The 12,929-nt window shown below is 35.0% G+C and overlaps 1 protein-coding gene across 1 annotated transcript in view; it reads left to right on the top strand.

The window, feature by feature from the left end:
• Window positions 1–12,929, top strand: part of LOC120425725 (probable G-protein coupled receptor No18) — a 55,621-nt gene that overhangs the window by 24,876 nt on the left and 17,816 nt on the right. The window contains exon 2 of the mRNA XM_039590329.2: window positions 1,121–1,651. Within this exon, the coding sequence (XP_039446263.1) occupies window positions 1,201–1,651 (451 nt within the window). The 5' untranslated portion in view covers window positions 1,121–1,200. The remainder of the gene's footprint in view (window positions 1–1,120; window positions 1,652–12,929) is intronic.

Genomic DNA, 12,929 nt, shown 5'->3' with positions numbered 1-12,929 from the left:
TTTCAATCGATATCAGTATAGCGTGTAATGGATTCTTTATCAATCAACTTCTGCCCCGAGCAAATAGAAAAATACTGTGGTCACACAATACAAAGGCTAAAATACACATTGTCTAAAACAACTGCAATAAAAAATTAATGAACATGAATATTTTTAACAATCATCATTCTGGTACCGTAAAACGGGGTGATTTTGATAGCCGGGGTGACTTTGATAGGTTTGCGATTTTTCCGCAAAATGAAGAGTACGATTAAAAAACGTAAGGAATGGTTCAGAAACATACTGACCGTGGTAGAGAAGTGTTCAAAGTACCTCAAGAAGAAGTTTTCATAAAATTTTGAAGAGTTTAAAAAGTTAGTTAACTATAGTTAAGAAAATGTTAATGAAAGTCATTATTTTAAACTTCTCAAAGTGTCATGATTTTCTCAATGAACATGATTTTGAATCGGAAAACGGAATGCATTTTCGGATTCTTTGGACAATTTTCCACTAGGAGAAGGTTAAATAAGTTTGTAAATAATAAATAATATGTGTTTTTGAAACACAGTTAAAAAAAAACTTCAGGCATTTTCAGTAGAACAAATTTCATGTAAAATGTGAAAACTTGTGATTCGTGCTTCGAATTCAGTATAAAATGCAATATAAATCGATAATTTTATAAACAAAACTAGTTTTAACAAATTTCAGGAAAAATTCCGACTTTTTAACAATTTTACCTAAAATTTATATGTATTTTGTTAAAAAGCTTATAAACTTAGTTAACTTAACATAAACATTGATTTTTTTTTCTTACAAACTATATCAGCTACTTTAGTGATGGTACATTTAACGTACAAATAAAGTTGGAACATCTTAAATATGATTTTAACAAGAAAAACTATGACTATCAAAGTCACCCCGGAATTAAAACTAAGAATTTTTAACGTAACTATTTTTCTAAACACTATTGAAAAAACATTTTTTCCAAAATAGTGCATGGGCTTTGTGTGGCCTACCCCAGTACATGTTTTAAAAATAATAATCTTGAGAAAAACCTTACCTGTTGGAAAATATTCTAAAAACAAATTGAAATCCTATCAAAGTCACCCCGGTTTACGGTATATTCTTATCTATTTCACAGAAGAGGAATGGCTTTCACAGTCAAACTCAAGTAAACAATCCAGCAATTCTGTGAACTATCATCGGCCAGAATAACGGTCGATGCATTCGCACTGGTCAGTGATGGCAGTGAACGCAACCACGGCATCGATCACGATCAACTACACGGCTTCGTTCACGACCGTGTACCAGGAGATCTTCGTGAATCTGCAAATCGTCAACGGAGATCTGTTCAACTTTAGCGAGCGGATCGTGGTGGATTCCCCCAACAGCTCGTCGCAGTCCTTCACGCACGACACTGCCAGGGATCGTGAACGGGACGATGAGGACGACTGTACCAGGATCTGTCTGTCGTGGGAGAAGATGCTGCTGGTGGTGCTGTTCTGTACGCTGATCGTCATCACGGTGATTGGCAACACTTTGGTTATTCTGTCGGTGGCCACCACCCGGCGGTTGCGAACCGTCACCAACTGCTTCGTGATGAGTCTTGCCGTGGCCGATTGGCTCGTGGGGATCTTCGTGATGCCACCGGCCGTGATGCTCTTTGTCGTGGGTAAGTACTTGAAAGCCATTACCATGCGTCAGCTACAAAATAAGCCAGGTGCTATAGTATTCCTCTATAGCCTATAGGCATTCATATCTGACTATTGAAGTGGGATTTTTTTTCATCAGAGTACCAGTCGTATGGAAATGTGTGTAAATAATTGTACATGAAAAATTATCTATTTTATTTATTGTTTGTCTCCACATGTTCAATGAACCATAAATCTGCCTTCACTGCCTTTCAATGTCTCACATAAAAAGCAAACATCGGCGATGCACGCATTTTATAATAATCCATCACATTGATTGTTTGCACTCTCATCAGCCAAGGATTTTTTCCACCGATTAAGCAGAACAATTTACGACCAACGGCTTAATTAAATTGTCTGATTTGTCTGCGCACTGCTGATGAGCTGATTTGAAGCTGATTTGAAGCTGATTCTACCTTTTGAACAATTTCACCCGGCGATGTTTGAGTAGAATGACTCGTTCTTGGTATAAAGCAGCATCAGACATTTCTAAGCTTCATCAGGGATTTAATTATGCTGACCTCAAAGTGCGTCAAGATATATCGGAAACCGCACCACCTACGAAACATTCCCAGTTCATTTTTGGATTCATTTCTCGCTAGGTAGCTCATCCATCATACATAATAGCATTGGATGCAACTTTGTTCGGTTGCTTTTAATCATGGTCTTCTTTTATCCGAAGGCCTCGGAAAAAATCAGTTTAGATTAGAGATTGGCTGAATTGAGCGAACCGTTCATATGAACCGGCGAAAGAACGAATGAGCGGCGGTTTATTTTGTGAACCAGTTCTTTTTAAAGAACCGTGAAAACAAACTGTTTTCGTCTGACAGCCGGAAACAGCGGTTGTTTTTTCTGCTGTTTTCGTGGCGCGGCAAAGTGCTTACGGATGGAGGTGGAAAAACCCTCCGATAGGGACGTGTTTCGTTCCGTAAACGGAACGGGGAAGCGGAGGAAGACCAGCGACGGAGCCGTTTTCGGGAATGGCCCAGAGGAGAATCTTCTCAACAACAACAAGTTCAGCCCGCTTGCTTAGACCAACAACAACAACAACAACTATGGTATCCCAGCCGGGAAAGGAAGCGTCCCACCGGTTCCAGTGGTTCCAGTGGCCAAGAAACCACCTCCTCTGGTGGTAAAGAATACGAGCTACGCCAAGCTGAGGAGTATACTGTCTTCGTGCACAACCAAGCCAACTTACAAGCTGACTCCGTTCGGGATCAAATTGCTGTGTATCTCCGAGGAGCGTTTTGAAACCGCGCGGACTCACTTAATTGCGAACAAAGTGGAGTTCTATACCCACGAGAAACGAAGCGAGCGGCAACTCCGCGTCGTCGTCAGAGGGCTTCCACCGACTTCACCGGAATACTTCAAGAAGAACCTCAAGGAATCGCACAACCTGGATGCTGTGGAGGTGCACGCCATCAAGAGAAAAGCAGAGTTTGCCTCCTCAGAGGAAACCCCGTACATTATTACGTTCCCCAAGGGGGACACCAACCTCAAGCAGCTAAGTGAAATCAAGCACTTGAGAAGATTTCATATCCGGTTGGAGGCCTACTGTAACAACCGACCGAACGTGACCCAGTGCAGGAACTGCTTGCAGCTGGGTCATGGAACCAGGAACTGTCACCTCAAGAGGAGGTGCAACAACTGTGGGGGTCCCCACACCCAAAGTTAAAGAACGAGGGGATAGTCCTCACGAAAAGAAACGTGAGGAAAGTGCTATTTTGCGAGAGTATAAACCTCTCGCGTGTTCATTCGTTCATTGGAACAGTTCATCCTATTGAGTGGCTTATAAACCACACTGGAGTGGCTCGGTCAATAGGTTGCGGTACGACCGGGGGTTTTCTGCCACGATGTTGACGGCGCGGCAGCTGGCCACAGGGTTGTAGCTTGGCCAGCAATCCCGTCCGCGGACGAGGGAAGCCGCCGGAGACAAGTACACTTGTGACCACGCTGCCTAACGGGAACACGGACCGTCGAAACGATCGTTTTAGAGCACGCACTATTTCGCACATTGACTATATTACCTTTTCTTCGCAGGTTCTCGCACAAAGGTCACAAAAGCTAGCTGTTGGCCTTCGAAGAGTGGACTGTACCTTATCGCGGCACCCGGAGACGTTTCGGATAGGAGCAAAAAATGCGACCGCTCGATTCAACGTGTGAAACTCGACTTGACTTTTATTCTGTATGCATGCGTGTGTGTGAGTGTGTTAGTGTGTACGTCAAAGCCATCAAACCGCACAGGGTGCGTCAAAACTGCAGACTGGGGATGTTCAAGTGTCAACGACATACTCCCGGGCGTTGAAATGTAGATTTCAATCATTCTCTTCGTACTCGTCCGACGCCTCGCTCCACAGCTCGTTCTCTCCGGGGTTGCGCTCCAACACCGAGATAGCCGGTTTCACCCTCGACCAGACATCGATTAGCGATCTCAGTATAATCGGCGCGACGTCGGTCACCGACTCGTAGTCGACGTATCTGTCCTCACCGCTCCTTTGGTGGTGTTCGTTTCGATGATCGGCTCTCCGCTGCAAGACGTCACGCAAACTTATCATCGTTTCGCGTGCTGCCTCTCTCTGCTTCATCAACACATGCAACTGTGCTTTTCTCCTCTTTTCCGTCCGCTTTCTGCTCAGCACCTGCTTTCAATCGGGGCGGCGTCGATGGGGGTGGCGACGGCGACGATGTTCACTTGCGTCCGTCCGCCATTTGCAATCACAACACTGCCGAGGCCAAATCTTCCAAATTTCACCTTCTTCTGCTGCGAAAACGGAACACCTACAGGCTAATTCCGTCGCGATCACAACTTCCGGATCAGTTTCGACGATCTCCGGACAGTGCTACTCGATGCTTCCCTGCAGCAGCAATGCGTCTCTGTTCCGACCGCGGAACGCACACCTTCACAAACCTTTTTCCGAGGCAAAGGGAAGCCAACAACAATTTGAAACTGTTGCTCAATTCACGAGACGGCACGGCGTCACACTCGTGGAGTCAACCGACGAGTGCTCGATTTCCTTTTTGAGGTAAGGGCACCTACACCAACTGGATCCTCCAAGTTGATGCTCTTTCACTTGTTCCGCGACGACACGGCGTCACATTTGCGGGCACGGCCACAAATGCTCGATTCGCAGCAACCGCTTTTTCCCGAAAGCGCGTCACTACACCCGACCGACAGCAGCGATCGAATGCTCGTAAACTCTTTCCCTTTTCGAGAAGGGAAAGAGCTTCCGTCGAGATTCAATGGGTCTCGCGATCCGGTCCCGTAAGGACCATGTTGGCCTTCGAGGAGTGGACTGTACTTTTCGCGGCAACCGGAGACGTTTCGGATAGGAGCAAAAAATGCGACCGATCGATTCAACGTGTGAAACTCAACTTGACTTTTATTCTGTATGCATGCGTGTGTATGAGTGTGTTAGTGTGTGAGTCAAAGCCGTCAAACCGCACAGGGTGCGTCAAAACTGCAGACTGGGGATGTTCAAGTGTCAACGTCACTAGCTATCTGTCGCACTACTTTTCTATCGGCCTAGCTTCTGAAAAGTTAACTTTAAATTAACACCCGAGATCGAACCTCGCGCAGATTACCTACGTTACAATTGTACTCCAGCAAATTCACTGCACGTCCGACTCGTTCCACGGGTTAGGAGAATGTGATCGAGTTACTAAAATTTCTCAGACTCGAGCCTGGGAAACTGATCGCCGAAAATACGTACGAACCTACCGGATGCACGTAAACGTTGCGTTGGGTTTAGCCTATTCGGGAAATATCGCTCCCACTCGGTACGCTGAAGGTACACGGCCTACACGCTCTCCTTTTCCAATTCTCACGAAGATAAACGAGTCAAACCCTTGGTTCAGAATCTGTACGTGCGGCCTATTAAGGTCAGGCACCGATGAGGTCATCCGCGAAAATTGGGTTTTTAACTTTTTTTTTTGTTTTGCTCATAACTTTTAATAGGAACCGAATTTCAAAAATCTAAACTCGTCCGATTGTGGGAAATTGTCTCAGCTATCAGAAGTGTATTTTGGTTTCTTTTGAAAAGTTATGTAAACTTTTATCCAGAGCAAACTTTGTAATTTTTTTGCAAAAATGATCAAATTTGCGATTTATACAATTCCCTTGGACTTCACGGAAATTCGGAGCGGGACCGTTCCTCCCCAGATTTTGACAATATTTTCCACTATTTGCCTATATGATTATATACCGTTGGATTCGTTAGAATGTAACGAACATTTTGGTGTATATAAATCAATATTTCATGAACTTTTGTAACAGAGTTTTTTGATTACCAAAAAAAACTTGTAATTTTCGGCTCGCGCAAAGCAACGGGCAACGAAACAAAGGAGAAGTCTCAGAGACCGAAAAAAATCCTCGTGCGCCGCGTCGCGACGCGTGGTCTGCATCGGTCTCACGCACACACTCTCGTGCGCGGCGCAAGCATTATTTTGGATTTATTCTTTCATGTTTCGTGGCTGATTTCTATAATATCAGTTTGCATAACTTTTGAAGTAAACATGCAAACAAGTTATACATATAAAAATGGTTGATTATTATTTGATAAGTCATCCAAAAAGTATACAATAAAATCTGTTATGAAAAATCATTCCGTATTCTCTCTAGATACTTTTTTAAAACTTCTCAAAAAGTTCAAAAACCATATCTCGTTCACCCACCAAAAGATCCGGTCAAATTTCTTGTTTTCGTACCACCTCTAATCTGTACAATCAAATCCTTTGGCAGCATTCCAGAATAGCCGGTATTCCGGTTCCTATGGAACATGTTTGAATAATTGTGCCAAACGATATACGACAATTCAAACAAACAATAATTCAAAGAAATCAAGATTCTAAATAAATTCCTCGAAATTCGAAGATATTCCTCAAATCGTCAATCCTCAAAAATATAAATGTTTCTATGAGTAAAAAAAACATCCTAAACATTACTTTCTTTTGGTCTTTTTGGAATATACAAATCTACAGATATTTAAAACTGAAGTTTTTTTTAAAGAAAAAACGTTGTGTAAACCAAATTTCTATCTTTGTAAGTAAGTCTATGATTTTCATATTTTTCTTAACAAATCTACCCCCTCCTCTTCTCCTAGAAACTCTACAAGTCCAAGACATTCTTGAAATTCTTTAATCGTTTTAAAGCATATTTCAGTTCTTCAAAAAAATTTGATGTTCAAGAAGATTATACTTTTAAAAAAATCAAGAAATTTAAAAATACAAGAAATTCAAATTTTGTTTAAAAGAATATCAAGTTTAAAAGAAAATCAATAAACTTAGAAAACTCAAGTAATTCAAGAATTTCGTAAAATAAAAAAATCACTTAAAGAAATTCAGAAAATATATTTATTCAAGAAATCCAAAATATTTAATAATGTCAAGAATTTGAAGAATTTGAAAAATTGAATTTTTTTTAGAATTTGAAGAATTTGAAGAATTTGAAGAATTTGAAGAATTTGAAGAATTTGAAGAATTTGAAGAATTTGAAGAATTTGAAGAATTTGAAGAATTTCAAGAATTGCAAGAATTGCAAGAATTTGAAAAATTACAAGAATTTCAAGAATTTCAAGAATTTCAAGAATTTCAAGAATTTCAAGAATTTCAAGAATTTCAAGAATTTCAAGAATTTCAAGAATTTCAAGAATTTCAAGAATTTCAAGAATTTCAAGAATTTCAAGAATTTCAAGAATTTCAAGAATTTCAAGAATTTCAAGAATTTCAAGAATTTCAAGAATTTCAAGAATTTCAAGAATTTCAAGAATTTCAAGAATTTCAAGAATTTCAAGAATTTCAAGAATTTCAAGAATTTCAAGAATTTCAAGAATTTCAAGAATTTTAAGAATTTCAAGAATTTCAAGAATTTCAAGAATTTCAAGAATTTCAAGAATTTTAAGAATTTCAAGAATTTCAACAATTTAAAAAAAATTGAGAATTTTGAGAATTTTGAGAATTTTAAGCATTTCAATAATTTCAAGAATGTCAAAAATTTTAAAGTTTTCAAAAATTTTAAAAATTGCAAGAATTTTAATAATTTTGAGAAACACAAGAATTTCAAGAATATTGAAAATTTCAAGATCTTTAAAAATTTAAAAAATTGAAGATTTTGAAGAATTTGAAGAATTTGAAGAATTGGAAGAATTTGAAGAATTTGAAGAATTTGAAGAATTTGAAGAATTTGAAGAATTTGAAGAATTTGAAGAATTTGAAGAATTTGAAGAATTTGAAAAATTTGAAGAATTTGAAGAATTTGAAGAATTTGAAGGGTTTGAAGAATTTTAAAAGTTTCAGGAATTTTTAGAATCTTTAAAAAATTCTAGAATTTCAAGAATTTCAAAAATTTGAAGAATTTCAAGAATTTCAAGAATTATAAGAATTTCAATGATTTCAATAAAAGAAAGATTTTTTGGAAATTATAGAAATTATAGAAAATCAAGAAATTAAACAAATTCAACATTAAATTCGAATGAATTGAATTTGTTCAATTTCTAGATTTTCAAAAATTTATAGATTTTTTCAATTTTATAGAGTATTTAATATTTCTAGAAATCAATGAAATTGTCAAACTTTTTGAAATTGATAAATTTTCTTAATATTTCCAATGATTTTTTTTTAATTTTATGAAGTTCTTGAATCACTTGTGTTTTCTTAGTTTCTTGACTTTCTTGAAAATCTTGATTTTTATATATAGAAACTAAGAAAACTCAGGAAATTCAAGAACTTCATAAAATTTAAAAAAATCATTTGGAGAAATTTAGAAAATGTAGGAAATTCAAATATATCAAGAATTTCTAGAAATTCAAAATTTTTAAAAATTTCTAGAAATTGTGGAAATTCTGGAAATTTTATAAAATCAAGAATTTCTGATAATTTTAGAATATCTAGAAATTACAGAAATTGAAACAAATTAAAAAAAAATCGTTGGTTTTGTTGAATTTGTTTAATTTAACGATATTAAAAAAATTCTATAATTTCGATAATTTCTATATTTTTTTAAAAGAATTTCTAGAATTTATTTAAATTTACTAAAATTCTTGAAATTCTTCAAATTCTTGAAATTTTTGAAGCTCTTAAAATTTTCAATATTCTTGAAATTCTTGTGTTTCTCAAAATTATTGAAATTCTTGCAATTTTTAAAAATTTTAAAAAATTTAAAATTTATGAAATTCTTGAAATTCTTGAAGATCCCGAAATTCGTGAAATTTTTGAAATTCGTCAAATTCTTCAAATTCTTGAAATTCTTCAAATTCTTCAAATTCTTCAAATTCTTCAAATTCTTCAAATTCTTCAAATTCTTCAAATTCTTCAAATTCTTCAAATTCTTCAAATTCTTCAAATTCTTCAAATTCTTCAAATTCTTCAAATTCTTCAAATTATTCAAATTCTTCAAATTCTTCAAATTCTTCAAATTCTTCAAATTCTTCAAATTCTTCAAATTCTTCAAATTCTTCAAATTCTTCAAATTCTTCAAATTCTTCAAATTCTTCAAATTCTTCAAATTCTTCAAATTCTTCAAATTCTTCAAATTCTTCAAATTCTTCAAATTCTTCAAATTTTTCAAATTCTTCAAATTCTTGAAATTCTTGAAATTCTTCAAATTCTTCAAATTCTTCAAATTCTTCAAATTCTTCAAATTCTTCAAATTCTTCAAATTCTTCAAATTCTTCAAATTCTTCAAATTCTTCAAATTCTTCAAATTCTTCAAATTCTTCAAATTCTTCAAATTCTTCAAATTCTTCAAATTCTTCAAATTCTTGAAATTCTTGAAATTCTTGAAATTCTTGAAATTCTTGAAATTCTTGAAATTCTTGAAATTCTTGAAATTCTTGAAATTCTTGAAATTCTTGAAATTCTTGAAATTCTTGAAATTCTTGAAATTCTTGAAATTCTTGAAATTCTTGAAATTCTTGAAATTCTTGAAATTCTTGAAATTCTTGAAATTCTTGAAATTCTTGAAATTCTTGAAATTCTTGAAATTCTTGAAATTCTTGAAATTCTTGAAATTCTTGAAATTCTTGAAATTCTTGAAATTCTTGAAATTCTTGAAATTCTTGAAATTCTTGAAATTCTTGAAATTCTTGAAATTCTTGAAATTCTTGAAATTCTTGAAATTCTTGAAATTCTTGAAATTCTTGAAATTCTTGAAATTCTTGAAATTCTTGAAATTCTTGAAATTCTTGAAATTCTTGAAATTCTTGAAATTCTTGAAATTCTTGAAATTCTTGAAATTCTTGAAATTCTTGAAATTCTTGAAATTCTTGAAATTCTTGAAATTCTTGAAATTCTTGAAATTCTTGAAATTCTTGAAATTCTTGAAATTCTTGAAATTCTTGAAATTCTTGAAATTCTTGAAATTCTTGAAATTCTTGAAATTCTTGAAATTCTTGAAATTCTTGAAATTCTTGAAATTCTTGAAATTCTTGAAATTCTTGAAATTCTTGAAATTTTTGAAATTCTTGTAATTTTTCAAATTCTTGCAATTCTTGCAATTCTTCAAATTCTTCAAATTCTTCAAATTCTTCAAATTCTTCAAATTCTTCAAATTCTTCAAATTCTTCAAATTCTAAAAAAAATTCAATTTTTCAAATTCTTCAAATTCTTGACATTATTAAATATTTTGGATTTCTTGAATAAATATATTTTCTGAATTTCTTCAAGTGATTTTTTTATTTTACGAAATTCTTGAATTACTTGAGTTTTCTAAGTTTATTGATTTTCTTTTAAACTTGATATTCTTTTAAACAAAATTTGAATTTCTTGTATTTTTAAATTTCTTGATTTTTTTAAAAGTATAATCTTCTTGAACATCAATTTTTTTTTGAAGAACTGAAATATGCTTTAAAACGATTAAAGAATTTCAAGAATGTCTTGGACTTGTAGAGTTTCTAGGAGAAGAGGAGGGGGTAGATTTGTTAAGAAAAATATGAAAATCATAGACTTACTTACAAAGATAGAAATTTGGTTTACACAACGTTTTTTCTTTAAAAAAAACTTCAGTTTTAAATATCTGTAGATTTGTATATTCCAAAAAGACCAAAAGAAAGTAATGTTTAGGATGTTTTTTTTACTCATAGAAACATTTATATTTTTGAGGATTGACGATTTGAGGAATATCTTCGAATTTCGAGGAATTTATTTAGAATCTTGATTTCTTTGAATTATTGTTTGTTTGAATTGTCGTATATCGTTTGGCACAATTATTCAAACATGTTCCATAGGAACCGGAATACCGGCTATTCTGGAATGCTGCCAAAGGATTTGATTGTACAGATTAGAGGTGGTACGAAAACAAGAAATTTGACCGGATCTTTTGGTGGGTGAACGAGATATGGTTTTTGAACTTTTTGAGAAGTTTTAAAAAAGTATCTAGAGAGAATACGGAATGATTTTTCATAACAGATTTTATTGTATACTTTTTGGATGACTTATCAAATAATAATCAACCATTTTTATATGTATAACTTGTTTGCATGTTTACTTCAAAAGTTATGCAAACTGATATTATAGAAATCAGCCACGAAACATGAAAGAATAAATCCAAAATAATGCTTGCGCCGCGCACGAGAGTGTGTGCGTGAGACCGATGCAGACCACGCGTCGCGACGCGGCGCACGAGGATTTTTTTCGGTCTCTGAGACTTCTCCTTTGTTTCGTTGCCCGTTGCTTTGCGCGAGCCGAAAATTACAAGTTTTTTTTTGGTAATCAAAAAACTCTGTTACAAAAGTTCATGAAATATTGATTTATATACACCAAAATGTTCGTTACATTCTAACGAATCCAACGGTATATAATCATATAGGCAAATAGTGGAAAATATTGTCAAAATCTGGGGAGGAACGGTCCCGCTCCGAATTTCCGTGAAGTCCAAGGGAATTGTATAAATCGCAAATTTGATCATTTTTGCAAAAAAATTACAAAGTTTGCTCTGGATAAAAGTTTACATAACTTTTCAAAAGAAACCAAAATACACTTCTGAAAGCTGAGACAATTTCCCACAATCGGACGAGTTTAGATTTTTGAAATTCGGTTCCTATTAAAAGTTATGAGCAAAACAAAAAAAAAGTTAAAAACCCAATTTTCGCGGATGACCTCATCGGTGCCTGACCTTAAGATCGTGACTGAGTTCCAATCACGTGTCGGTTTGAGCAACCGCTCATCAAATCGCGCGCAGCGAACTCACGTTATGGGGGTTGCCTAAACATCAGGGGTAAACGCGAGTGCTAGCACGCCGTCGCTCACTGTGAAGCAGTGAGTGTCTTTACAAAGGGGCTATCTTCGAAATCGAATTTTAAATAAAAAAAAAAAAAAGTTATATAAATAGAGTTTGCGCAAAGCGCTAATTTTGTGATGTTTTTTTAAATCAAATAAAACAATTTAGTATAACGGTTACAGTACTTTATCGATGACGCCATAAGAGTGTATAAATAACACTTAAGTCTTCATAACTTTTGATAGGGTTATCAGATCTTCGATGTTTTAGACTCATTTGGAAGGTTTTTCAACTATCTAACTAACGACGTGTCTCAGGATGGACTAGGACATCAATTTCATATATCTGAGATCCGGCCTTAAAAAGTGTTTAAATAGCACTTAAGTGCTAATAACTTTTGAAGTCAAAACTTTAATGTTTTAGGCTCATTGGAAAGGTCTTTCAAATACCTTTCTAAAAATATATAACAAGACAGGTTTTCCTGTCCGATTTCAATGAAACTTTGTAGACATGTTATCCTACGCTTATGTAAGCCATTTTTTTGTATATGGAGCCAGTTTCACTCAGCCTGATGGCAAGATTGTCAAATTGTATGTATGGGCCGCGATACTCACATTGGTTGGACCGTGAACCCCGCTATTTGGTCGCTTAATAGGGGGTAAAAGAGCCAGCAAATGTGCAATTGAAAAACAAGTTATTTTTTTGTGAAAAATTATTTTAAATTTTGTTTTTGATGAATAATTTTGAATATGTTTTGTCAAAAAATAAATAACTAGAAAAAATAAAATATTATCCAGCCTTTTGAGGACGAAGTCAATCGTTCACATTTTTTAATGTTAACTTATAAACATATTTTAGTGTTAAATGTCAATATTCCAAGAAGATAATGTCCAGCTTGTGACGATAAACTACTTTTCCTTTACTTAGAAATCGAATCCAGAAGGGAAACGATAACCAGCTATGTTGGTCCGCACCGGGTTCTGAACTCCCATTTACGAGGCGGAAGCGTTGCCGCATGGCTCGGTTTTAACAAAAAAATTAACTAGACA

The sequence above is a fragment of the Culex pipiens genome, chromosome 1, assembly GCF_016801865.2.
Source record: "Culex pipiens pallens isolate TS chromosome 1, TS_CPP_V2, whole genome shotgun sequence".
NCBI lineage: Eukaryota > Metazoa > Arthropoda > Insecta > Diptera > Culicidae > Culex > Culex pipiens.
The sequence above is the reverse complement of the archived record's forward strand: the minus strand, read 5'-3'. Positions and strand labels throughout refer to the sequence as shown.